The 27,659-nt window shown below is 42.9% G+C and overlaps 1 protein-coding gene across 2 annotated transcripts in view; it reads right to left on the bottom strand.

Moving 5' to 3' along the window:
• LOC132395848 (linker for activation of T-cells family member 2-like) overlaps positions 1-27,659 on the bottom strand; it is a 130,009-nt gene that overhangs the window by 87,290 nt on the left and 15,060 nt on the right. For both annotated transcript variants that reach the window (XM_059972965.1, XM_059972966.1), the window contains exon 2: positions 13,496-13,609. In XM_059972965.1, the coding sequence (XP_059828948.1) occupies positions 13,496-13,601 (106 nt within the window). In that variant the 5' untranslated portion in view covers positions 13,602-13,609. The remainder of the gene's footprint in view (positions 1-13,495; positions 13,610-27,659) is intronic.

Here is a 27,659-nt window from a genome sequence, read left to right as displayed (position 1 = left end):
GAAGTATAAAAAATAATGATGGTGAAACTCTGCAATAGTTTTTAGTTGCACAGGATGTGAAGATAGGTTTGCTCCAGCTGCAGTGGTTAATGCTCTTTGGTGGTCAGATCTGACTGTTAACCTTTGTGATCTGAATACAGCAGCTCAAATGAGGAATCCCCAGATACGCTGAAGGATTTGAAAGTGTTACAAGAAAGCACAGGCTATCTTGTCTTACAATCTCTCCTCTAGTTCCAGGCCCTCTCTCGGGTGAGTCCTCTACCACTTCATTTCATCTCCCCCTGGAGATAAAATCTCTGCGTGTCTTCATTCAGCAGCCTGCCTGGAAATGCCTTCTAACTTTATACAGTCCTGCTTCCAGTTCAACATCTTGCGGCATCTCAGTCTTTGATCTGCACGATTTTAAACCATGTCTTACAGCTGCTTTGCTCATCTGACAGGTGTTGGTCACCAAGCTGAGCTATGGAAATGGCTCCACAGAGCCTAGCTGGGCTGTGCAACCTCAGAATCATGAACAAGCCTCACCACATTAGTCTCACGTTGCAGGTGCTTCACTCCCTCAGGAAAGGAAACCTCTGTCCTTTCCCCACTCAAGCCCACACTTGTCACCAGGCCCTCCCCAGGACTGTGGTCATCTCATAACCACCCTACAATCTACACAGACAAATTAAAGGGCAATTGGCGCTGGGCATTGCAAGTGACACCTACACCCTACAACTAAATATCAGATTAGAGCAGAAAGTGCTGAGAACAATCTGCAGACCAGGCACAATTTCTGTCATATCAAAGCCTCTCCCATATATCACTCAAATGAAAATCTGATAAAGGGTTCTTGGCTTAAGAAGTTGCCTCAGGAAGGCTGCATCCCACATTCAGGATAATGTCCTCTTGTCATTGCTACCTTCAGGCAGGAGGTATGGAAGCCTTAAGTCTCACACCACTAGGCTCAGGAACAGCTACTTTCCTATAATAATCAGGTTCTTGAACGAACCTGCACAACCCCATCCTTACCTCAGCAACGGAACACTGCGAACCACCGCTTACACCACCGAGATTTAGCCTTTTCTCCCCTCTCTTTATGTATAATTTAAGTTCCATATGTTGCCTGAACCTATATGCCCGTGAAACTGCTGCCAGCAAATTTTTCATTGTACCTGTACTTCAGTGTGCTTGTGCTCAACTTCACCTGAAGCATTCACCCTGTTGATCACAATCTTTAAAAGGTATACAGTTTAGTTACGTCGTCTTCGGTTCAGGTCTGTCTCTGAAGCAACTTAAGGAAGATTGCATTTATTCTGAGAGCCAGCAGAGAGACGATGGCCAGAATGTCTTCTTTCTGTACTGTAATTTCACCAAGACTCAATGTCTCTCTGAATGCTAGTCCAGTAATTTAGCCATTATCCAGGGGTGGCTGAGGACAACGTTCTTGTGTTCAAAGAATCCCTAAAGTTGTAAATAATATCAGCAATGGAAAGCCATTCACATACAATGTCCTCCCAGCCAAAGGAGTGAAATATGAAATCAAAGTTATCACAGCAGCTGTATTGAAAACCAGGCCATGAGAAAAGATATGAGGAAACTTCATGTTGAAGTTTCTCAAGTGCCAAATGTAACTTCCTGGAAACCCTACTAAGAACCAATGGCCTAACATTACAGGGAGCATTTTACTCCTCATGAACAAAAACACTGGTGCAAGATCTATGAACTTACTACAAACTTAAGCCATGTCAAGTTTGTTCTGGCAGTCCACGTGAAAGATCAACTCACTAACACAAACACAGATTCAATGCCAGCAACCAGTTGTCAGCCACATACTCACCACTCTCTGCATAAAAAACTTACCCCCACCATCTCCTCTGTACCTACTTCCAAAAGCACCTTAAGAGTCTTACCATTAATAGTATATTCTGCCATCATATTTGACCTACCAAAATGAACCGCCTCACAGTTATCTGGGTTGAACTCCATCTGCCACCTCACAGCCCAGTTTTGCATCTGATCAATGTCCCGTTGTAACCTCTGACAGCCCTCCACACTATCCACAACACCTCCAACCTTGGTGTCAGCAGCAAACTTACTAACCCATCCCTCCACTTCCTCATCCAGGTCATTTATAAAAATCACAAAGAGTAGGGGTCGCAGACAGATTCCTGAGGCACACCACTGATCACCAAACTCCATGCAGGCTATGACCTTTCTACAACCACTCTTTGCTTTCTGTGGGCAAGCCAATTTTGGATCCACAAAGCAAGGTCCTCATGGATCCCTTTCTCATGGATCTACTTTCTCAATAAGCCTTGTATGGGGTACCGTATCAAATGCCTTGCTGAAATCCATATACACTATATCTACTGCTCTACCTTCATTAACGTGTTTAGTCACGTCCACAAAAAATTCAATCAGGCTCATAAGGCATGACCTGCCTTTCACAAAGCTATGCTGATTATTCCTAATCATATTATGTCTCTCCAAATGTTCATAAATCCAGCCTCTCAGAATCTTTTCCATCAACTTACCAACGACTAACATAAGACTCACGGGTCTATAATTTCTTGGGCTATCTCTACTCCCTTTCTTGAATAAGGGAACAACATCCGCAACCCTCCAATCCTCTGGAACCTCTTCTGTCCTCAGTGATGCAAAGATCATCGCCAGAGGCTCAGCAATCTCCTCCCTCACCTCCCACAGTAGCCTGGGGTACATCTCATCTGGTCCCGGAGACATATCCAACTTGATGCTTTCCAAAAACTCCAACACATCCTCTTTCTTAATGTTTATGTGCTCAAACTTTTCAGTCCACTGTAAGTCATCCCTACAATTGCAAAGATCTTTTTCTGTAGTGAATACTGAAGCAAAGTACCTCAGCTATCTCCTCCAGTTCCATACACACTTTTCCACTGTCACACTTGATTGGTCCTATTCTCTCAAATCTTATCCTCTTGCTCTTCACATACTTGTAGAATGCCTTGAGGTTTTCCTTAATCCTGTCCGCCAAGGCCTTCTTATGGCCCCTTCCGGCTCTCCTAATTTCATTCTTAAGCTCCTTCCTGCTAGTCTTATAATCTTCTAGACCTCTATCATTACCTAGTTGTTTTGAACCTTTCGTAAGCTTTTCTTTTCTTCTTGACTAGGTGTTCAACAGCTTTTGTTCACCGTGGTTCCTGTACCCTACCATCCTTTCCCTGTCTCATTGGAACGTACCTATGCAGAATGCCATGCAAATACCTATTTATCTATATATCTATGCTGAACACCAGGACAATGAAGGTGCACATGACAGGATGCTCTTCATTGACTACGGCTCAGCATTCAACATTATCATCCCTTCAAAACTCATCATTAAGCACCAAGACTTTGATCTCAGTACCTCCCTGTGCAACTAGTTCCTCCATTTTCTTAACTGCAGATCCCAATTAGCATGGATTGGAAACAACATCTCCTGCACATTCACCATCAGCAGAGCTTTACACAAGGCTTTGTGCTCAGCCCCCTGCTCTATTCACTTTATTCTTACGATTGTGAGGCTAAGCACAGCGCCAGTGCCATATTTAAGTTTGCTGACAACACCACTGTTGTTCAAATCAGCATATATGAGGGAGATTGAAAATCTGGTTGGCTGGTGTCACGACAACAATATCAGCAAAGCCAAAGAGAGGATCACCTATCACAGGAGAAAGAAATTGATGGTCCATGAGCAGTCCTCAGTAGGGAAATGGAAGTGGAGAAGGCAGGTAGCTTTAAAATCCCTGGCATCTACACATCCCAGAATGAAGAACGGTTGACAGCGCCTCTACTTCCTTAGAAGTTTGCATAGATACGATATGTCACCAAAAACTTAGACACAGATGCTTTAGTGCCCAGTTTACAGAAGATTGGTGGAAGTGCATATAGTGTCGAGGGAACAGGCAGGCTGCAGAAGGATTGAGACAGATTAGGAGAGTGGGCAAGAGAGTGGCAAATGAAATTCAATGTTGCAAAATGCAAGGCCATGCACTTCAGTAGTAAAAATAAATGTGCAAACTATTTTCTAAACAGAGCAGGTGTCACAGGAACCAAAGATTCCTGTACCTCCTTCTTGATGGCAGCAGTGAAAAGGACGGCATGTCTTGGATGGTGGATTCTCAATGGTGAACACTGATTTCCTGCCGCTGCACTCCTTACAGATGTGCTCAATGGTGGAGAGGCCTTTACTTGTGATGGACTGGGCTGTATCCACTACTTTTTGCTGGCTTTTTCACAGACGAGAACTGACTTTACCAGACCAGGCCATGATGCAGTCAATATACTCTCCACTGTGCTTCTACAGAAGTTTGCCTAAGTTTGGTGAATCTCTGAAAACTTCCAAGAAATTAGAGCTGCCACTGTGCCTCCTTTGTAATAATACACCCCCAACAACTGCTTCATTTTCAGTTCATCATCAAATATCACCCCACAGCAACTGCCTCACTGTTTAAATGAGTAAACCCCAATCACAACACTGCCCCCAGTCTGTGCATCATCAAATCCCACATAAAGTCACACAAAATGCTGATGGAACACAGCAGGCCAGGCAGCATCTATAAGGAGAAGCACTGTCGATGTTTCGGGCCAAGACATCGACAGCGCTTCTTCCTATAGATGCTGCCTGGCCTGCTGTGTTCCACCAGCATTTTGTGTGTGTTGTTTGAATTTCCAGCATCTGCAGATTTCCTCCTGTTTGCTGCCACATAAAGTCAGATGTGTCTGTTTTACAGTGGAGTAAAGGGAACTACAGAGGCATGAAAGAAGATGAGTTTGCTGAAGTTGATGGAGTCTAGGACCAGAAGGCACAGCCTTAGAAGAGAAAGATATCCCTTTAGAACAGAGGTGAGGAGGACTTTCTTTAGCCACAGGTTGGAAAATCTGTGGAATTCATTGCCACAGATGGTTATGGAGGCCAAGTCATTGGTATGTTTTAAACAGAGGTTGAAAGGTTTTCGATAGGGGCGAAGGCAGGAGAATGGGGCCAATGAATGGGCCGAATAGCCTAATTCTCTCTTATGGTTGTACGAGAGCCTCTCTGTATGCATCCTCAAATGTTAACCCCCAAACAACTGCCTCACAGAATGTATCATCAAATATCAACCCCCCCTCCCCAAACCGCCTCAGTCCATCAAGCACCACCACCCAACAAAGAGCTCACTGAGGGCATTATCAAATGTCACCCTCCCCCCCCAAACTTGTTCCACGCCACGTATCATCAATTCTCACTGCCAACAACAGTCCCATTGAGCATGTCAGCAGACTGCCCCCTGAGTGCACCGAGTGTTACCCTAACCAGTGCCTCAGCAACTCCACAATAAACAGTCCCAAGCCCAGCTGCATAGGGAGGAAGCTTGAGCATGGAGCTAGCAACCCTATCCCATTAAAAATTCAGAAGTGCCAACAGAAGCTCGTCCCTGAGAGAGGAAGGAAAGACACAGAAATGGGCAACCCTGGAGAAGCTGACACAAGACAGAGGACACTGGCAAACTGCTGTCAGTGGCCTCACCGAGTGCATAATCAAATATCACCTCTCAACAACTGCCTGTCTGCATCATCAAATACCTCCCCCAACAATTGCCTCACCAAGTGCATCATCAAAAACCTCCCCCAACAATTGCCTCACCGAGTGCATCATCAAATACCTCCCCCAACAATTGCCTCACCAAGTGCATCATCAAAAACCTCCCCCAACAATTGCCTCACCAAGTGCATCATCAAATACCTCCCCCAACAATTGCCTCACTGAGTGCATCATCAAAAACCTCCCCCAACAATTGTCTCACTGAGTGCATCATCAAATACCTCCCCCAACAATTGCCTCACTGACTGCATCATCAAATACCTCCCCCAACAATTGCCTCACTGACTGCATCAAATACCTCCCCCAACAATTGCCTCACTGACTGCATCAAATACCTCCCCCAACAATTGCCTCACTGACTGCATCATCAAATACCTCCCCCAACAATTGCCTCACTGAGTGCATCATCAAAAACCTCCCCCAACAATTGCCTCACCGAGTGCATCATCAAATACCTCCCCCAACAATTGCCTCACTGACTGCATCATCAAATACCTCCCCCAACAATTGCCTCACTGACTGCATCATCAAATACCTCCCCCAACAATTGCCTCACTGACTGCATCATCAAATACCTCCCCCAACAATTGCCTCACTGAGTGCATCATCAAATATCACCCCTCAACAACTGGCTGTCTGCATCATCAAATCCTTCCCCCAGCAACTGCCTCCCAGAGTACATTAAATAACACTCCTAACAAATGCCTCCCTGAGTCTATCAACTATCATCCACCACAATTAATCTAATGCTTCATCAAAACCCAGAATAAGAATCAGGTTTAATATCACCGGCATATGTTGTGAAATTTGTTGTTTTATGGCAGCAGTACATTGCAATACATCACAATATATAAAAATAACTATAAATTACAATAAGAAGTATCTATAAAATTAAATTAAATAAGCAATGCAAAAAGAGAGCAAAAGAAAAACAATAGAGAGGAGATGTAGCGGAGGGGAAGAAGTTGTCCCTGAAACGTTGAGTAGGTACATTCAGACTCTTGTCCCTGTTCCTTGATGGTAGCAATGAGAAGGGGGCATGCCTTGGATGATGGGGACCTTAACAATGGATGCCATCTTTTTGAGGCATGGCCTTTTGAAGGAGTCCCCAATGCTGGGAGGCTAACACGATGGAGCTAGCTGGGTTTACAACTTTCTGAAGTTTTCCCTGATTCTGTGCAGTAGCCCCTCGAGACTAGATAGTGATGCAACCAGTTAGAACTCTCACCACAGTACATAGAACATTACATTTAACATTTCAACATTACATCTGTTGAAATTTGCCAGAATATTTGGTGACATGTCAAGTCTCCTCCAACTCCTAATGAAATATGACCACTGTCATGCCTTCTTTGTAATTGCATCATTATGTTGGGTCCAGGCTAGATCTTCAGAGGTGTTGACACCCATGAATTTGAAGCTGCTTACTGGTGTGTGTTCCCTTAGCTTCCTCTTCCCGAAGTTCACAATCAATTCTTTTGGACCATAAGACACTAGGAGCAGAATTAGGCCACTTGACCCATTGAGTCTGATCCGCCATTCCATCATGGTTGATTTATTACCCCTCTCAACCCACTTGACATGCCTTCTCCCCATAGCCTTTGATGCCCTGATTAATCAAGAACCTATCAACCTCCACCTTCAATATACCCAACGACTTGGCCTCCACAGCAATATACAGCAATGAATACCACAGAAAATTTTCCTTATCTCGGTTCTAAGTGGATGTCTCTCTATCCTGAGGTTGAGCCCTCTGGTCCTAGACTCCCCTCTACAGGAAAAATCCTCTCCACATCCATTCTCTCTAGCCCTTTCAATATGCAATAGATTTCAATGAGATCCCCACTCATTCTTCTAAACTCCAGCGAGTACAGGCCCAGAGCCATTAAATGTTCCTCATATCTTAATCCTTTCATTCCAGGCATTATTCTTCTGAACTTTCTCTTCAATCCCAGCACATTTTTTCTCAGATAAGGAAGTCAAAACTGCTCCCAATACTCCAAGTGTGGTCTGACCAATCCTTGTAAGGCCTCAGGATTACATCCTTGCTTTTGTATCCTAGTCCTCTCGAAATGATTGCTAACACTGTATATGCCGTTCTTACCACCGATTCAACCTGCAAATCAACTTTAATGAAAGAGCTCCCAAGTCACTTTGCACCTCTGATTTTGAATTTTCTCATTTAGAAAATTGTCTATGCCTTTATTCCTTCTACCAAAGTGCATGGCCATACATTTCCCTACACTATATTCCATTTGCCATTTGTTTGCCCATTCTCCCCATCTGGCGAAGTCCTCCTGCAGGATTTAGACAGATTGCAGGCTGCATTCCTTGATCCTAATGACGTGAGTGCAAGGTTGTAATTGCAACACCACTCAACCAGTTGACCTTTCTTCCTCCTGTATGCCTCCTTGTCACCATCTGAAATTCTGCCAACAATAACTGTGTTGTGAGCAAATTTACAGATACTGTTTGAGCTGTACCTAACCACACAACTGTGAATGTAGAGAGAGTGGAGAAGTGGACGAGGCACAAATCCTTGAGAGTGCCATTGTTGATTGTCAGTGAGGGGGAGATTATTTCTGATCCACACTAACTGTGGTCTCCCAATGAGAAAGTTAAGGATCCAGTTGCAGAGGGAGGTACAGAGGCCCAGGTTTTGGAGCTTGCTGAATACAATTGAGGGCATGATTGTGTTCAACACTGAGCTGTAATTAATAAACAGCAGGCTGACATAGGTATTGCTGTTGTCCAGGTTATTGACGCCCTTTTGAAGCAGGTGACTTCAGCGGTGAGAGATTGGAAATGTCCTTGAACACTCCCGCCTGTTGATGGGCACAGGTTTTCAGAACCCTACTAGATACACCAACAGGGCCAGATGTCCTGCGAGGGTCACCGTCTTGAAAGGTGTTCTGATGTCGGCCTCCGAGACAGATCATAGGATCACCAGAGGCTTCAGGGATTTGCACAGGTGTAGCTGCATTCTGCCTTTCAAATTGTGCAGAAGAGGCATTGAGCTCATCTGGGAGTGCCATTGATGTTAGGTTTCACCTTGTAGGAAGTAATGGTCTGCAAATCCTGCCAAAGTATGCAGACTTTTTGTATAACTCACTGCAAACTAATGTCCCACTGACTGCAGTATCAAACATCACACACAAGGGTCCCACTGACAGCATGATTAACTCCCTCCCCCAGAAACTATGCCATGGAATGCATTCTCAATCCGAACCCAACCACTGTGCACCATCAGATATCACGCCCCAACTGTGCATCAAATAACATCTTCAACGAATGCCTCACTGAATGCATCAAATGTCACCTCCAACCAAATGCATCATCAGATCCTACCCCCAAAAATTGCATCTCAATATCGAAGCCAGCAACTGTCTGACTGAATGCACCATCAAATGTCACCCTAACTATTGCCTCACTGAGCACATCAAATACCACAACCCAACAACCGTCTCACTGAGAGCCGCAGTGAGGTTCTGCAATAAGTTGCAGAAACGTGTAAAACTAGTCAGCCCTACCTTGGGTACCACCTCCGTAGTAGCCAAGACATCTTCAAAGAGTGATGTTGTCTATTGATGTTGTCTATTCAAGGAAGATGTTGTCCATCACTAAGGATACCCACCACCCAGGACACAGTCTCTTCTCATTGTTACTGTCAAGAAGGAGGTACAGAAGCCTGAAGGCACGCATTCAGCGATTGAGGAATAGCTTCTTCCCCTCTAAATAGACACTGAATGCATGAACACCACCACACTACGTTTTATTTCTGTTATCTTTCACTACTTATATTAACTTAACTATTTAAAAGACTTGGTGTAACTCAATTTTTGTTCCTTTATATTTATTTATCACGTATTTTATTGTAAGGCTGCCATAAAGTTAATTAATTTCAGGATTATTATGTCAGGATTATTAAATCCGATTCTGATCCATCAAGTCCAATAACTGCCTTACTGTGCATCATCAAATACCATCACCCCACTGTGCATCATCAAATACCATCACCCCACTGTGCTTCATCAAATACCATCACCCCACTGTGCATCATCAAATACCATCACCCCACTGTGCTTCATCAAAACTCAGCTCCACCCTCACATTCCCACTGCACTTATCCATACCGTACAATCCTTTCCAGCTACTGACAGCAACCATTGATAATCAAATGTCATAACCAATGACACACATCTCCAATGCCATCAATAGCAGCATATTCACATGCTTTTGCATTCGCAGTGGGCATGTGTCATGCAGTGGGTGTCAGCAGACTTGGTGCAGTAGAAGGCTCAAAGTACAAAGTAAATTTATGATCAAAGTATGTATATGTCATTATATACTACCCTGAGATTCCTTTCCTTCTGGGTATTCACAGTAAATGCAAAGAAATGCAATAGAATCAATGAAAAGTTCTGCACAACAAAGATGGACAAACAACCAATTTACAAAAGGTGACAAACTGCACATACAAAAGGAAAAAAAGTAATAAGAAGAAATAAATAAGCAATAAATATTGGGAACATGAGTTGTGGAGTCCTTAACAGTGAATCCAATTCTGTGTTGGGGTGAGTGAAGTTATCCCCTCTGGTCCAAGAGCTTGATGGCTAATGGTTAATAACTGTTCCTGAACCTGCTGGTGTGAGTCCTGGGGCTCCTGTATCTACTTCCTGATGGCAGCAGCAAGAAGAGAACATGGCCTGGATAGTGGTGATTCTTGATGACGGATGCTGCTTTCTTGTGACAGCGCTCCATGTAGATGTGCTCAATGGTGGGGCGGGCTTTACCCTTGATGGACTGGACCATATCCACTACTTTATGTAGGATTTTCCATTCAAGGGCATTCATGTTTCCGTACCAGGCTGTGATGCAACAAGCCAGCATACTCGCCACGGTGCATCTATTGTCAAAGCTTCAAATGACATCCGAAACTTTGCAAGATTCTAAGGAAGTAGAGCTGCTGCAGAGCCTCCTTTGTAACGTCACTTAGATACTGGGCCCAGAAGAGATGAAGTGATAACACCAAAGGCTCTGATGCTGCTGACCCTCTCCATCCCTGATCCCCCGATGCAGACTGGCTCAGAGACTCACAGTTTCATCCTCCTGTAGGCAATAATCAGCTCTTTGATTTTGTTGACATTCAGTGAGAGGTGGTTGTTGTGGCACCATTCAGCCAGATTTTCAATCTCCCTCCTACGTGCTGATTTGTCACCTCCTTTGAGTCAGCCAGCAACAGAGTGTCATCAGCAAACTTAAATAGAGCAGAAGTTAAGCACACAGCCTTGTGGTGCCCCTGTGCTGATGGCAACTGTGGAGGAGATGTAAAATTGACTGTGGTCTGTAAGTAGGAAGTCATGGATCTAGTTGCACAAGGAGGTATTGAGGCCTAGGTCTTGGAGCTAATTGGTTTGATGGGATGATAGTGTTGAATGCAGTGCTGTAGTCAATAAAGAGATGAACAGCATTCTGATGTCTGCATCTTCACCATCCGCATGTTCCAGCATTGACTGAAGAGCCAATGAAATGGCATGTTGACCAGTCGGCCAAGTACCCTATCAGATCAGTTGCTTTCCTTGCGTCAATGCTCTCAAATCGGCCTCAGAGACTGACATCAGAGGGTCATCAGGGGCGTCTGTGGGTATCTCCCGATTTTTATTCACAGTTCTATTGCCAATAATTTGCCAGTGCCTTTCTTGTTCCTTTGCAGCAGAGCACCACCATTCAGGGCACAAAGATACAGCCAGGAAGCAACCCACGGCTGCTCGAGGCTGACCCTTGGGTCCTGCTACACTCCTGCAAAGAGGAGCAGCCTTGCAGCAGTTGGCCACTGGTGCTGGGACAAGCTGCTCCTGTGGGAAGTGCCACCTTTAATATCACGTTAAAATCTCAGACACTGGAGTTCTAAAATAAAACAGAGAATTCTGAAAGCACTCAGAAATTCAAGCAGCATCTGCCAGGGTTAGAATTTCCTGTCAAGAATTCTTCAACAATCCAGTAGCGTTATATTGAAGATCGAGTGCAGCTGGAAGATCTACGTCACTGCTCCAGCAAATTGGAATTCAAATCTGACCCCTCTCTGTAGAGTTTGTACATTCTCCCTGTGACCACTTGGATTTCCTCTGGTTGTCTCAATCTCCTCTGTCATCCCAAAGACATGTGGGTTGCTCAGTTAATTAGTCACTGTAGATTGCCCCCTAGCACATAGGTGAGTGGTAGAATCTGCTGACAAGGCTATTGTTGAAATAAACTGGAATTAGTCTGTGCTTTGTGTAAATGGATGTTTAATGGTTGGAATAGAATCAGCCTGTTTTTGTACAGTATTAATCTATTATCTGTGTTATAATCACATTGCCTGACCTGCAAAGCATCTGGGACAATTAATCAATTAAAAGATTAACAGGAGTTAGATGCTGCAGGAACTTCTTGTAGTTCCTGCAAAGCCACAATAACCATACTTTAAAAGAAAGCCATCACAGTGGCAGTAAACCACTTAAGGTCTCCCTTGGGTATAAAATACTTTTCTAGGTATGATGTTTGGTACAAAAAGTTTACATCTGGTGTTTAGCACATGGAGTAATGTTGGACAGAACATGAGGGAGATACAGTCCTTCCACCTGCAGCATGAGTTCAAGAGAAAAAAATGACACTCAATCTGTTGCAAAATTTTGGAATGCACTGCAGTTTTCCAGCATCCCTGCCTTCCCCACCAGCATTAACACTGCAGAGGTGTGTGCAATATCCAGGAACATCTGAAATACTTCAAACAATACCCAACTCTTGAATAAAGCCAAGTTTGCTGATCTTTTTCAAAGTACTTGTTATACTGCTTGCATTTTATCAACTGAACACCATGAGGTTTCAGAAACTATTAAACTCCTACAAATAGTCTGTCTAGTTTATTTCACTGTGCATCTTGCATTATTTTTAGACCTCCTGCCTCTCAATTTCGATGACATTTACAATCTTGACCTACAAAGGTTAGATTTGAAAATCATGGCAGGATTTCAGTGCAGATATATCTCAGTCACCAGATACGCTACTAAAATTAATCACATTTTTAACGTATGAGAGCTCTAAATACTTGCAGACAAAACTCTTAAGGTACATTCTGGAACTACTCAGAACTATGAGTAGTTAGTTGTTACACAACTCATATTGAACTGTGCTTCCTGTATTAAAAATGAACCCCGGTGACTATTCTAGTTTGTACCTTAATTGTCAAAGATGTTTGCTATTTTGACTGTTGCAGCTGACCGGAAGTGTTCTGATGCAACAACATATGAAGCTGAACCAAACGCTGCATTGTTTTATTTATGCATGTAACATTCTAGAAACATATCTATGGAGGGAAAGCAATGCCAGAGTGAGATTGGCAGGATACCGGTTGGCCAGGCACGTCAGATGGCCTAGCCTCTCATCTGCATGCCTGCTGCAAATAAAAACAGGATGTTGTTGGTTGCATTGTATCTGGCAGCTAGCAGAACGCAACTGAATGGAGTAAAGAGAAATAGGGGGCAGCGCAGTGGCTCAGCTGATAGAGCCACTGCTCCACAATGCCTGAGATTTGGGTTCAATCCCGGCCTTGGGCATTGTCTACGTTCTCAGGGTGGTAGTTTAATTGGCCACTGTAAATTGCTCTTCATGTTAGGGTGGGTGATAGTCTAGGGGCAGTTAATGGGAATGTGAGGATTTGTATAATTGGATGGTTGATGTTCTGTGAGGATTTGTATAATTGGATGGTTGATGTTCTGTGAGGATTTGCTGGATGAAGGGACTGTTCCTCTGTCTCAGTGATTATGAGAAGAACTACCTTCCAAAAGATGAAACTCCGTCTGGTCTATGGAAAATCCCTCATGAAAGCAAAACGCATCAAACACCTTCAAATGAAGATAAAATTCAACTTACTGCGACTCCTAGATTTTCTACATCTCATACAGAGCATGACAAGGATCCCAGATGGAAAAATGAAGAGGACAGAGACAACAGCCCACCATAGTTCTGCTTGGTTCATCCCTCTACCTGGAGTTCAAAAGACAGAGGCACATTAATGGAGCACAACAGGCTGTGAAGATTCATTGTCATTCAGTCTATACCTACCCTGACCGGACTCCCGGTAAGAGCATAAAGAATGCTAAGAAGCCAGATTTGCCCACATCACAGTTATAGACAAGCAAGTCCAATAGTGACTAAACCCAAGTCACCTTACCCCTGGCTTGTTGCCTTTGACTTTAATCATTGCATTTAGACTCTCTGCCTTTTCACACTGTTTCAGTAATGACATTCAACATCGGCATAATTTTTGAATCAAACATAATTTGTTATGAAAACAAAAACATCAAACGCAGTGTATTTTGCAATATGATAAAAGTCACTTGGCCAAAGTTCAGTCCAAAAATAATTGTCTTTTAAAGTACAGTCGGTAATCTGGGGAAGAATTGCAACCCATATCAGCCTAGAAACTCAGTCAAAAGAATAAAGTGAGGAGCTCATCAGGCCAAGCAGCATCTGTGGAGCAAAGACAAGTGATGTTTCAGGTTGAGACCTTTCAGCTCGATGAGCAGTCCTGACCCAAAACTTCCCTTTTCCTTCCACAGACGCTCCTTGACCTGCTGTGATTCTCCAGATTCCAGAACCTTCAGCCTCTCATGCCTCTGGAGGTTCATCTCATGATGTTTCCTCTATAGCATTAGTGACAATGCATTGGGCTTTTGGAGGGAAAGTCAGATTAAGGTGTGTCAGCAGCAAGTATCATTGTCCACTCTCATGACATTAGCTGTTACACAGCCATCTTCTTTCATTTTCTGATCCTCATTCCCAAGCAGTGTCTTCTCCCCCTCCCTCACCCCTCCACAGCACTCTACACCTAAGCCCAATGATGCCCACTGTCCGAACCCCACCCCACCCCACCCCACCACCAGTCTCCGAGGCCCTGTTCTCAACTTTCACCTTGGTCATCCAAATCTGTCATCCCAAGGTCCACAATGGAGAATTGACATCCAATCTCATCACCAGCATTGCCACTTAACAACAAACTGTAGGCCTGTTCTAAGTGATGTAGCTGGTGAGGTTTTGTGAAGCCCAACTAATGTACCCATGTAGGTACAGTTGTGTATTTAATATTTCAATAATATTTGAGTCATATATTTGCTGTTTAAGTTATTCATTACGGGTTATATGTATAAGTACATGAATTGCATAACATCATCATGCCACCACATGATACACGCACACCTCGCTTAAAGCAGACCTGAAGTTAGATATGACTTCCTTTGAACTAGTTTAATGTTTTGAAGGTACAAAATATAACATTGGTGCTGAGATATTTTAAATACAAACCTGAACTGCCTTCCTACCTGCTGAAATGCAGCGAGATGTTCAAACTAAAAAAAACATAGCAGGTTAAAAAACGCAGCCCAGCACACGCAGAGACGGGTTGAGTTTTTTAAAAAAGCAGTACAGCACACGTTCTTCGAAGAGAAGACATGATTGAGTATATTTTAAGAGAAAAAAGCTGAAATGTCAGGTTGCAGTTTCAAAAAGAGCACTAATCTGCATGCTGTCAATGAGAATTCTGATAATGAGGAGAGTGACACAGAACTGTGTGGCCTTGAAATTTGAAGTGAGAAAATTAGAAATTGACAAGCAGTATGGCTTACACCAGAAGAGAGTGGCAAAGTAATTAAAATTGAATTCAACACTGGTTCAGCTGTCTCAGTTATTCCACAAAATGAGATTGAATGGCATTTCAAAGACAGCAAAGTGACACTTGCTGATTTTCAACTAAGAACTTATACTGGAGGGAAGATAACTTTGGTGGGAATGACATTTGTAACTGTGAAATACAACAACCAACAAGCCACACTGTGCTTGTTTGTGGTAAAAACAGAAGGGCCAGCATTGTAGGCGTGTGATTTGTTGAGATAACTACAAATTGATTGGAGATCCATCCGCCATTTTCATGCTACATCCCCTGCAACAAAGCCAGTTGAAAGTAAATGAAGAAATGTAGTAGATACACAAAAATACAACTGCAGATGCTGTGGATCAAAGAATACGTACACAACGCTGGAAGAACTCAGCAGGTCAGGCAGCATCCGTGAGAAAAGAGTAGCCAATGTTTCAGGCAGAGACCCTTCATCAGGAATGGGAGGGAAGAGAGGGCCGAAGCCCAGTAATAGAGATAGGGGAGGGGGTAGGGCCTAGAGGCACCAGGTGGAAAACCAATCAGAAGAAAGATAAAGAGGGAGGGGGAGGGGATAAGCATGAAAGAACTGTAGAGATAAAGAAGCAGAAAGTTGAAAGGAGACAGGCAGAGAGGGACCTGGGACAGGGGAAGGGGAGGGGGAGGGAATTAATTTGGCTTTTGTGAGAATAAAGAACTACAATTTACTTTGTGTGCATTAAGGTTATTGAGTGAACTTCAAGTGGGAGACAAAAAGCTGCTTGCAAAGTAGATGCAAAGACCAAAACCCAGCTGGATGAATGGAAGGCCGAAAAGAAAGGAGTCAATAGAAATATGAAATCAGAGGATTCGTCAGATGATATTGTGCGTGAGGAAACCAAAAGGGAAGATCAGATCATAAAAAGAGCAATAGAAAGATTAATAAGTGAATATTCCAGTGGACTAAATTCACCTTCTCAATATCAAGACTCATAAACTAGAAAAAGAAAAAGAAGGGAAGTGATGGAGAGAGAGTGTGAACGAGAAAGAGAAAGGTGTGAAAGAGAGAAGGAACATTAGAAAGAAAAACAAAGGGATCAAAGTAGACCCAGAGAGAAAAGTCGTCAAGTATATTTATTATCAAAGAATGTATAAACTATGCAACCTAGAGATTTGCTTGTTCACAGGTAGCCACAGAGCGAGAAGCCAGAAAGAACCCAATTAAAGAATAAAAATAAAAATAAAAGATCAACACTCAATGTGCAAAAGAAAGAGACAAAAAATACAAATCGTGCAAACAACAACATTTCAAATCAAATTGAGTCCTCAACTCTGAACCCCAAAGCAGCCTGGAGTAGGCCCAAATCCTTGATTATTAGTTCATCACATTAGTGGGCACAGAGCTCATCAGCCTGGGCAATCTTCATAGCCTCAGCACCATGGAGATGACCATCACGGAGAACAAACGAAATCAGCTCTCCTCCCAGTCAACACCCTGTCTTTTCAGTCTACCTGGGCCAGAATTTCAATTGACCCAACAACAGAACAGCGAAAGGCTCTGGAGAAAGAAGTGAAATTTATCAAGGCTCCTTTGACAAAACTTTTCAGACACAGAATATCGACTGCCTAAAACAACAACTTGCACAGAAATGGCATCATTTCAGAAATCCCCTAGCAACACACCATATTGATTTGGTGTTGTCACAATTCCTTCATGGTTATCCAGTCAGAATCTTCGAACTTCTAATCCAATAGGATTGAGATTACTCATCACATGGGCTTCCGCACTGCAAGCAGGAAGATCATCTCTTCTTCCTCCAGGAACCAGAGATGTGCCATAAATGGAAACTGCACGGACTCCATCATATTGTTCTCTGCGGCCTACCCCATCACTCGATTCAATAATCTAAAACCCATTAATGACAGATAGGATTAAAGGCTCTGTCTTAATATTAAAAAGAGTTGCAGTATTAGTGGGTACAGTTGGTATACATGGCCAATGAAATACATCTTTTTGTGTCGCTGTCGGTAAGCTGACTGTGCACAGCAAGATCCTAGAATGATTGTGACAAGAACAAGTTTGCTGTGGTGATCAGAAATCATTCTCAGCTAAGGATCAGGGATTGTCAAACTTATGCCGTGGGGTCCATTACGGCCACCCAAGAAAACAGGTCTGACCTCAATTTGACATCAATTTCCATTCCCCCGGCACGCTCTGCAGCGCTGACCTACATTTTTTCTGCCGAAGTCTCAAACCCCCAAACCTGTGACTCAACAGGTGACAGGTCTGATAGTTTTCAAAAGGAAAACTTGCTACAAACTCTCACGCACGCGAGGAAGGGCACTGGCAACTGGAAAACTTAATCATACTGACCCAGTGGGTTGTAACATATGACCCTCAACCTAAAATAATTGGCCAGTAACTTGCCTGAATCTAAATGACTTAAAGTCTTTTGGGTCTCATTACTGTTGCCTTAAGTGATGGGAAGTTGTCCTTTGAGAGACAGTAGAGGCAAATACAGTGAGAAATTCTGAGAACTGTGGGCTGACGGTCTTGCTTCTTTAAATAAAATGCAGACCCATATTCTAGAATGCTTCTGTTGGTTATAGTTATATTCTGACCAGAAAAAAAAAGAACTAAACATCTTCTCAAGTAGACGCAGAAATGCTATAACACTGAGGCTCAGAGGAAAGATTGAAAGCGTGGTCTTCGACCTGAGTCTGTAACTACTTCTCCCTTCCTACAGACTGCCAAGTGTGCATTTCAGGTTTAATTTTACTTCAAGATTACAAAATTTCCACAGTTTAAAGTAATTTTCACACACAGGATGTTACAGTATGTATGTATCTGCTTGCCAATGTCAATCGATGTGTTTTAAAGATAAACGTGCAATGAAAATTAACACTTTGGAAGAAGAGAGAAGCATAAAAAATATTCCCTGCAAAGAAAAGCTTTAAAGGGGGTAAAGAAACTTAGGTAGTTAGAGGCACAAGTTACTACAAGAGAGCAAGTTGATGGAGCCCAATTGAGTCTAAATATGGTTTTAACCCAACATGTCATCAAGGACAGGAAGGGACTGATTCTCTGGAAAGAAATCGAGCACAGATGGTACACAGGTAACTGTAAAATTATTACTTTAATAAAAGCATCAAAACTACAGCAAAAATGAGCTTACACTTATTTATTTATTGAGATACAGCCCCTCCGGCCCTTCGAGCCATGCCCACTACCCCCCGACTTAACTCTAGCCTAATATTGGGACAATTTACAGCTCCCAGTTAACCTACCAACCAGTTCCTCTTTGGACTGTGGGAAGAAACCAGAGCACCGGAGAAAACCCATTTGGTCACAGGGAGAACGTACAAACTCCTTGCATATAGCGGCAGCAACTGAACTTGGGTTACCTGCACAGTAAAGTGTTATGTTAACCACTACTCTTAATGCTTAGAGGGGACAGGTGAGACTACAACTAAAAAACCATTCGGGCAGAAGTTATTCACTGAGGTGACAGCAGTAAGAAGAGGCTTTCATTACGAGAGGCACAATGGGAACTGGTGCTTTTCCCCCTGATCAGAGTTAACAGGAGAACTTTCTTTTCACCAGGAGAGATGTCACACCACAGGGTGCCTCACCATAAACTGTGGTAGACAAAATGTGGTGGCAATTGAATGATAAGTGATAAAATAGTAGTAAAAGAAAATGTTAAGTTAGAGTTCTCTTGGAAAAAACACGTACATGGACTAAGGATATATAATCACTAATCTATGTTCTGTGAAATGTAGAGACACAAGAGGTTGTAGGTACTGGGACCTGGACCATAAAATGAACTGCCGGAACAACTCAGCAGGTCAGGCAGCATCTGCAAAGGAAATTAACATGTGCATCTGTATCACACAACTGTCTGCATCACCGTCTGGCATGGGGGCTGGGGGGTGAGGGTTGAAATAAGCTGCAGAGAGTTGTAAACCCAGTCAGCTCCATCAGGGGCACTAGCCTCCGTAATATCCAGGACACCTTCATGGAGTGATGCTTCAAAAAGGCAGTATCCATCATTACTGGCCCCCATCACCCAAGTCATGCCTTGTACTCATCGGGAAGGAGGTACAGAAGCCAGAAGTCACACAGTCAATGATTCAGGAACAACATCTTCCTCTTATAATATGAATCAATAGTCTCTCTCCTCAACCCAAGCACTGGCAATATATTTTATGCTATTTTCATGTCAGAATCCAATGTTAGAAGTTTAAGGAGGTTTGGATACTGAACACTGTAACAAACCTCTGCAGTTGTACTATTGAAAATACCCTGATTAGTTGCATGCCAGGCAGCATCTGTGGAAAAGAGTGCAGTCGCTGTCTCGGCCCAAAACGTTGATACTGCCTGACCTGCTGACTCCCTCCTGCATTTTGTGTGTGTTGCTTGGATTTCCAGCATCTGCAGGTTTTGTGGTTAGTTGCATGATGATCTGGTACAGCAATCTGAATGCACAGGGACTGCAGAGAGTAGTGGACTCACCCCAACACATCATGGACATATCCCTCCCCACCCTCAGTGGTATCTGCAAGAGACACTGCCTCAAGAAGGCAACATTGATCACCACCATCCGGACCATCCGATCTTCTCACAGGCACCTTCAAGCAGGAGGAAAGTAATCCTGAGGTCCCACAGCACCAGGATCAAGAACTGCAACTTCCCTTCAACCACTCAGTTCATAGCCCGACCACACAAGCTTCATCACGACAATTCAGCAACACAATGACTACTTTGCACTGCAATTCAAATACCTGTTCTTTTGGTCGAACTTAACTCACAAGAAATGTATGTCTTTCTTGTGCACGTTGCTTATCTGATGCTCTGTGCCTGCAGATACTTCTGCAGATGACAATAACTTGACTTGTCAATAAACTGTATTTTCACTTTTACACAAGAAATATTCATAATGTTATGGAAAATATTACTTCCAGTTTAGTCTGCTGGTGTACACATTCTAAAATAGCTTTGAATCTTTGGAGAGGCATGTACCCTTCCAGAATGTGAGTCTTGTCCCATGGCATCTGCTCCAGACATTGAGGAAGATCAAGAGTCCGTTTTTGTTCATCTCTCCTAAGAGACCACTGGGCCATGACAGCAACATTATCTGTCCCGTAGAAATACTTCTTTCATGGTATGAGTAGAAGACAGATTTGATAGGCCACTCTTTTCCTAGTCAGTTACAAATCATACCTTCCCACCACTATCTATAAAACAAAACTCACTAATGGCTAGCGGGATCTTCGAATTCCTTTAGTCCATCATGAGGTGAAATTTCTCTCATCTCCCTACAGTCACCAGCAAGGCAACACATTAATCAGTCATGTTTGATTTCACATGAATAGTGATGATATCAAAGAAAAACACACAAAATGCTGGAGGAACTCAGCAGGCCAGGCAACATTTCAATATTTCAGACCCAGACCCTTCAGCAGAAAGTCCACCCTGAAGTAGTCAGAGGTGAGTAACCAAGTATCAGACTCCCACCCTGTTTGCAGAATTTATAAATTATTTCTTGAGAAGGGGAGATAGTGAATGAATTCATTACCCATTTGATTATCAGGTTAATCTGCTCACATCCTCTTCACATTGTGCTTTGCATGAGAGAGCAAGGGGCAAACAAACACAAAGTAAGGGAAGTCATCTGCACCACATATCATGTCCCACCTCTCCTCCTCTCTCCTGCCCTCCCTTCTGTAACCATGGGGATAAATGTGCTAGGTAACCCAGCGGCAGATCAGTTGGGGCGGGACAGTCGGAGGTGGAAGGTCACGCTTTCCTGATAGATATGTTCCTGGAGGTGGCAGGAACCTCCTGGAACATATCTATCAGATTTGTTGACCCCAACTGCAAGGCACATGTTGATCAATGATGGAGGTCCATGTGTTAATTTGGTTCTGAGATCTACTCATACATCAGCCATATTTGGTAGATCCAGTGTTAAACCAACACAGAGAAGGCCACTGGGCTATTGGGAACATGCTAGCTGCCAAGACAGCAAACCCATCATAAGATCATTAGACATCCAGCAGTATTAGGCCATTCAGCCCATTGAGTTTGCTCCATTCCATCATGGCTAATTTATTATTCCTTTCAACCCTATTTTCCTGCTTCTCCCTGTAACCTTTGACGCCCAGATTAATCAAGAACCTATCAAACTCCACCTTAAATATACCCAATAACTTCTCCTGCACAGCCATCTGTGACAATGAATTCCACAGATTCATTCCTCTCTGGCTAAAGAAATGCCTCTTCATCTCTGTTCTAAATAGACGTCCCTCTATTCTGAGGCTGTGCTCTCCGGTCCTAGACCCCTCCCCACCATAGGAAACATCCTCTCCACATAAGCTCTATGTAGCCCTTTCAATAGTTGATAGATTTCAATGAAATCCCCCTCATTCTTCTAATCTCTAGTGAGTAATCTCTAGCCATCAAATGCTTTTCAGATGTTAACTCTTTCATTCCTGGAATCATTCTTGTGAACCTCCTCTGGACCCTCTCCAATGCCAGCCCAGCTTTCCATAGAGAAGGGGCCCAAAACTGCACTCAATATTCCAAGTATGGTCTTGCCAATGCTGTATCAAGCCTCAGCATTCCATCCTTGATTTTATATTCTAGCCCTCTCGAAATAAGTGCTAACGTTACATTTGCCTTCCTTTCCATCAACTCAAGCTGCAAGTTAACCTTTAGGGAATCCTGCACAGTGTCCCATTTGAAACTCTTATTTTTGAATTTTCTCTCCAGTTAGAAAATAGTTCACACCTTTATTCCTTCTACTAAAGTGTATGACCATGCGTTTTCTTACACTATATTCCATCTGCCACTTCTTTGCCATTCTCTCAATCTGTCTAAGTCTTTTTGCAGATTTCCTGCCTCCACAACACTAACTGATCCTCCATTGAACTCTATAAACTTGGCTGCAAAGCCATTAAACCCTTCATCAAAATCATTGACATTAACATCAAAAGAAATGGTCCCACATCCCTGTGGAACACCACTGATCACAGATAGCCAGCCAGAAGACCGTCTTCATTTCCACTCTTTGCATCCTGTCAGTCAGCCGATCTTCTATCCATGCTCAAACAAAAGAAAATCTGCAGATGCTGGAAATCTAATGAATGCTCTCCCTCTCCTTCACTATTCCCCATCCCCTTTTCCCTCTCTCACCTCATCTCCTTGCCTGCCCATCACCTCCCTCCAGTGCTCCTCCCCCATTTTCTTTCTTCCATGGCCTTCTGTTCTTTTTAGATTATTAGATTTTCCCTTCTCCAGCCCTGTACCTCTTTCACCAATCAATTTCCCAGCTCCTTACTTCATCCCTCCCCCTCCTGGTTTCGCCTATCACCTTGTGTTTCTCTCTCCCCTCGTCCCCAACTTTTAAATCTACTCCTCACTTTTTTTTCTCCAGTCCTGCTGAAAGGTCTCAGCCTGAAACATCATCTGTACTCTTGTCCATAGACGCTGCCTGGCCTGTTGAGTTCCTTCAGCATTGTGTGTATGTTGATTCTATTCATGCTGTATCTCTCCTCTAGTACCACAGGCTCTTGTTCAGCAATCTCATGTGCAGCATCTTGTCAAAAGCCGTCTGAAAATCCAAATAGTTATTTCCTCCAGGAATTTCAACAGATTTGTCAGACAAGTTTTTCCCCATAAGGAAACCATCCTGACTTTAGTCTATTTTGTCTCTAAACACCACAAAACCAAATAGATTCCAATATCTTCCCAACCATTGAAGTCAGGCTAACTGGCCTATAATTTTGTTTCTTCTGCTTCCCTCCCTTCTTAAAAAGTGGAGTGGAGTGACATTCACAATTTTCCGGTCCTCTGGAACCATTCCAGAATCTAATGATTCTTGAAAGGTCGTTACAAATGCTTCATAATCTCTTCAGCTACCTTGTTCAGGAGTGCAGTTGATCTGCTTCAAGTGACTTAAGACTTATTAACTTCCCAAGTACTTTCTTAATAACAGCAATGGCATTCACTTCTGCCCCTGACACTCTTGCATTCCTGGAATACTTCTAGTGTCTTCCACAGTGAAGACAGATGCAAAATACTTATTAAGTTCAGTCGCCATTTCTTTGTCCCAATTACTACCTCTCCAGCATCACTTTTCAGCAGTCTGATGTCTACTCTCATCTCCCTTTTACTCTTTATGCAGTATATCTGAGAAAACATTTTGTATCCTCTTTTATATTTTTGGTTGGCTTACCTTCATATTTCATCTTTTCTCTCTTTGTGGCTTTTTAAGTTGCCTTTTGTTGGTTTTTACAAATTTACAAATTTGTAAATTCCCTCTCTTGGGATCCAACACCAACCTGACTTTTCCCAATCTACCTGTATATTGAAATTCCCCATGACTATTGCAACATTGCCCTTTTACCTCCCATTGCAATTTGTAGCCCTCATCCTAGCTGCTGTTCAGAGCCCTCTATATAACTCCCATGAAGAGTTGTGGGTAGAGTTAAGAAACTGAAAGGGTATATAATTCCCATGAGGAGTTATATACCCTTTCAATTTCTTAACTCTACCCACAATGATTCTACCTCTATGTCACCCCCTTCAAAGAAATTGAGTTCTTTTTTACCAACAAAGCCATCCCACCCCCTCTGCCTCCCTGCCTCTCCTTTCAATACAATGTGTTTCCTTGGATGTTAAGATCCCAACTGTGATCTTCTTTCAGCCAAGACTTAGCAAAGCCCAAAACTTCATACTTACCAATCTCTAACTGTGCTACAAGATCATCCACCTGACTCCTTATGCTGCGTGTATTCAAATATATCACCTTCAGCCCCACAGGTCATAAATGCTGCAGAAGAGATTCCAATGATCCAGAAGTCTGTAACCCTGCCGCCTGCCCAATTCTTCAGCCATGCATTCACCTGTCAAAAATTATCAGTCCAGGTCCTCCTGTCACCTGTTTGACATTCTCTCTCACCTATGCCTATCAACCCTCCCACCTTTGATTCTTTTTATCACTCGCATAATCACTAGGGGTAACGTACAGTGGCCTTTGAAATTCTAACCCATGTTTTTGGGACATGGAGGGAACGAGAGCACAGGGTGATCACACAATGCGCAGACCCCATACAGACAATACCTGTGGTCAGATTAAACTCAGGTCACAGGAAAAGTACATCTGAGAGGGAAGCCTCACCTTCTGAAAGGCTTGCATGAAAAACCTGTTTTCCACAAAAGTAAGGAATTCACAGACATTTTTGAGGCCCTGTGCTAAAGAATCCATAGCAGTGGAAGAGTTCAGTCAAAAACAAACGTGACTTTCTTTTGAGTCGTAGTCATAGAGCAAGAAAACAGGTCCTTCGGCCCAACTGATCCATGGCAACTAACTAAACTAGTCCCACTTGGTCCATATCCCTCCAAACCTTTCCTATCCAACAATAACAAATACATAATAATAATAATAATAATAATAATGTCTTTTTATTGCATCTGCCTCAACCACTTCCTCTGAAAGCTTGTTCAACAGACTCATTGCTCTCTGCATGAAGAAGTTGCCACTCAGATCCATTTTAAATCTTTCCCCTAGGACTTTAAACCTGATGCACCATCAATAACTCACACTGAGACGTAAGGCGAGATATCGGCTTTTATTGACTGGAAGAAGGAACCAGGAGTGAGTGTCCATCATACTATGTCCTGGAGACTGAGGCCGAGCGTCAGGCCTCAGATCGCCTTTATACAGGGGCCTGTGGGAGGAGCCACAGGAGCAGTCAGCAGGGGGCGTGTCCAGACAGGCACATAGTTCACCACAAAACCTATGCCCTCTAATTGTTAATTCCCTTCCCCTAGGAAACAGATTAGTTGCGTTTACCCTGTGTATGCCCCTTATGGTTTTACACACCTGTAGAAAGTCAACCCTCTGTTCCAAGGAATAAATTCCTAAACCTGCCCAACCTCTCCTTATACTCCCTCAAGTTGTGGCAACATTCTCCTAAGCCTTTTTGTGTTCTTTCCAGCTTGACAATGTCTTTCCTGTAACAGGGTGACCAAAACTGTCCTCAATATTCCAGGCTCCACCTCACACCATATGCACTTCGCAACATAACGTTCACACTCCTATACTCAGTGCCCTGTCTGATGAAGGCCGGTGTGCCAAATGCCTTCGTCACTGCCTCTGTTACCAGTAATGTTATTTTCAGAAGAAACTAAGTACTTGTAGTACTAGCCCCCGCTCCCTCTGTGACAACACTCCCCAGGGCTTGGCGTTCACTTTGAAAGTTCTACTCTGGTTTGATTCTCAAAATGTAGCACTTCACATTTATCAGGGCTGGACACCATTTATCTCTCTTCGGCTGCCTTACCTAGCTGATCAAGATCTCTCTGTAATTTTTGGTAACTATCTATGTTTGAGTGTCATCTGCAAAGATACCTTGTACGTCTCATCCAAAGCATCCAAAACCTGATGTATAACAATGGGCCCTGCACCAGTGCCTGGCATACTACTGGTCTGAAAAACACCACCATCACACGCTGCTTCCTACCACCAACACAATTCTGTATCCAATTAGTTAGCTCTCCCTGGATCTCTAGACTAGTCTTCCATGCAGGTCCTCATCGAAGTACTTGCAAAAGTCCATAAAGACAATATCCACAATATCCATCAATCTTCTGCAATACTACTTAAAACAAAGATAATTGAGACAATATTTCCCATGTACTGTGCAAAACCATTCCTAATCAGTCTTTGTTTATCCTACCCCTCAGAATCCCACCCAGTAACTCACCCACTACTGTAGCTCCTTGGCTTGCTTTGCCTGCCTTTCAGCAAAAAAGGAACTAGAAGCCACAAATACAGTATGTTGAAATGTAACAAACTTGGAATGATTTCAATAAGTAACTGGACTAAATACACACTTCAGAACCAATTACTGAAAGCAAATAAAACTGCAGATGCAAGAATCTGTAGCAAACACAGAGAATGCATTCAAGTTTAACCAACTGTGCTCTTCCTGCACTGTCTGTTTTGTTTCAGAAACTACTTTTTCAGATGAGCTGCAATAACTTGCTATCTATTTCAGTCAAGTGGAAGTTTTCACTGCATAATAATTCTGAGCATTGCTATGTGCATTAAACATTAGGGTTTGCATTAATTGTAGAATGCAAATTATAGAACTGAAAGAGCTCATTCTCAGCATTATTACCAAAATTATTTATAGGTCAAGACAGAGTCATATACTCCAAGAGTGTCCCAGAATAATTTATCCTTTAGTGGGGTTTATGGTAAATTCAAAAATAATATTTCAGATTGCACAATCCTAATTTTGCTCAGACTCTAACCACAACATTTAGGATCACTGAGTTCAGGCAGAATGAAACAGTAGCGCCACCATTTACAAGTGAAGTCATGATGCATTTGCACAGCGGTGAACAACAAACTGTAAATGGTGGGTCAGTCTGCCCTAACCCACTCACTTAAGGACAAAGAAAATTCAATAAATACCAAAAGGCATTGAAGAATTATACAGCTCACCTTGTGGTCCAATACATATTTGAAGATGATTAGTTCCTGCAAATGTGTACACTTCAACCAGCTGCCCAAGGCTCTTTGGAACTTTCTCACTACATCTATTCCCTTCCCAACAGTACTACCCAGATCACAGCAATTTGTTGAGTAAACTAATTCTCTTCATCTCCAATCTTTGTGGCTTTTGGTTACTGAAGTTCCCAGTTTCTCTTTGTCTGTTCTATCAATATCCTTCAATCTTAGTCCTCCTCTGTTATATTGTTAGTTAACCTAGCGTAGAGTACGGAGAACATTCTCAGTTTCTCTAGTTTTATGCTTAACCTAAGATAGTAGAGCTCCATAATAATCATTCCAGTTCCGGGAGAGGAGAGGATCACCTGCTATTTGGCCCAACTCCAAAAATGCAAAAGTCTTTTTGTTCATTTTTTTAAACCGTTGGTTCTGTTTTTTAAGAATATTCACCAAATTTGGTCACCAAATTACAAGAAGGATATTAACAAAGTTGAAAGAGTGCAGAGAAGGTTACAAGGATGTTGCCGGGACTTGAGAAACTGAGTTACAGAGAAAGATTGTATAGGTTAGGACTTTATTCCCTGGAGCATAGGAGCATGAGGGAAGACTTGATAGAGGTATATAAAATTATGATGGGTATAGATAGAGTGAATGCAACCAGGTTCTTTCCACTGAGGCTGGGGGAGAAAAAAAAACCCGAGGACATGGGTTAAGGGGGAAAAGTTTAAAGGGAAAATTGGGGGGGGGGGGTAGGGGCTTCTTCACACAGAGAGTAGTGGGAGCATGGAATGAGCTGCCAGATGAAGTGGTAAATGTGGGCTCACTTTTAACATTTAAGAAAAACTTGGACAGGTACATGGATGAAAGGTGTATGGAGGGATAT

This window comes from Hypanus sabinus, chromosome 6, assembly GCF_030144855.1.
Source record: "Hypanus sabinus isolate sHypSab1 chromosome 6, sHypSab1.hap1, whole genome shotgun sequence".
NCBI lineage: Eukaryota > Metazoa > Chordata > Chondrichthyes > Myliobatiformes > Dasyatidae > Hypanus > Hypanus sabinus.
This window is presented reverse-complemented; position numbering and strand designations above follow the sequence as displayed.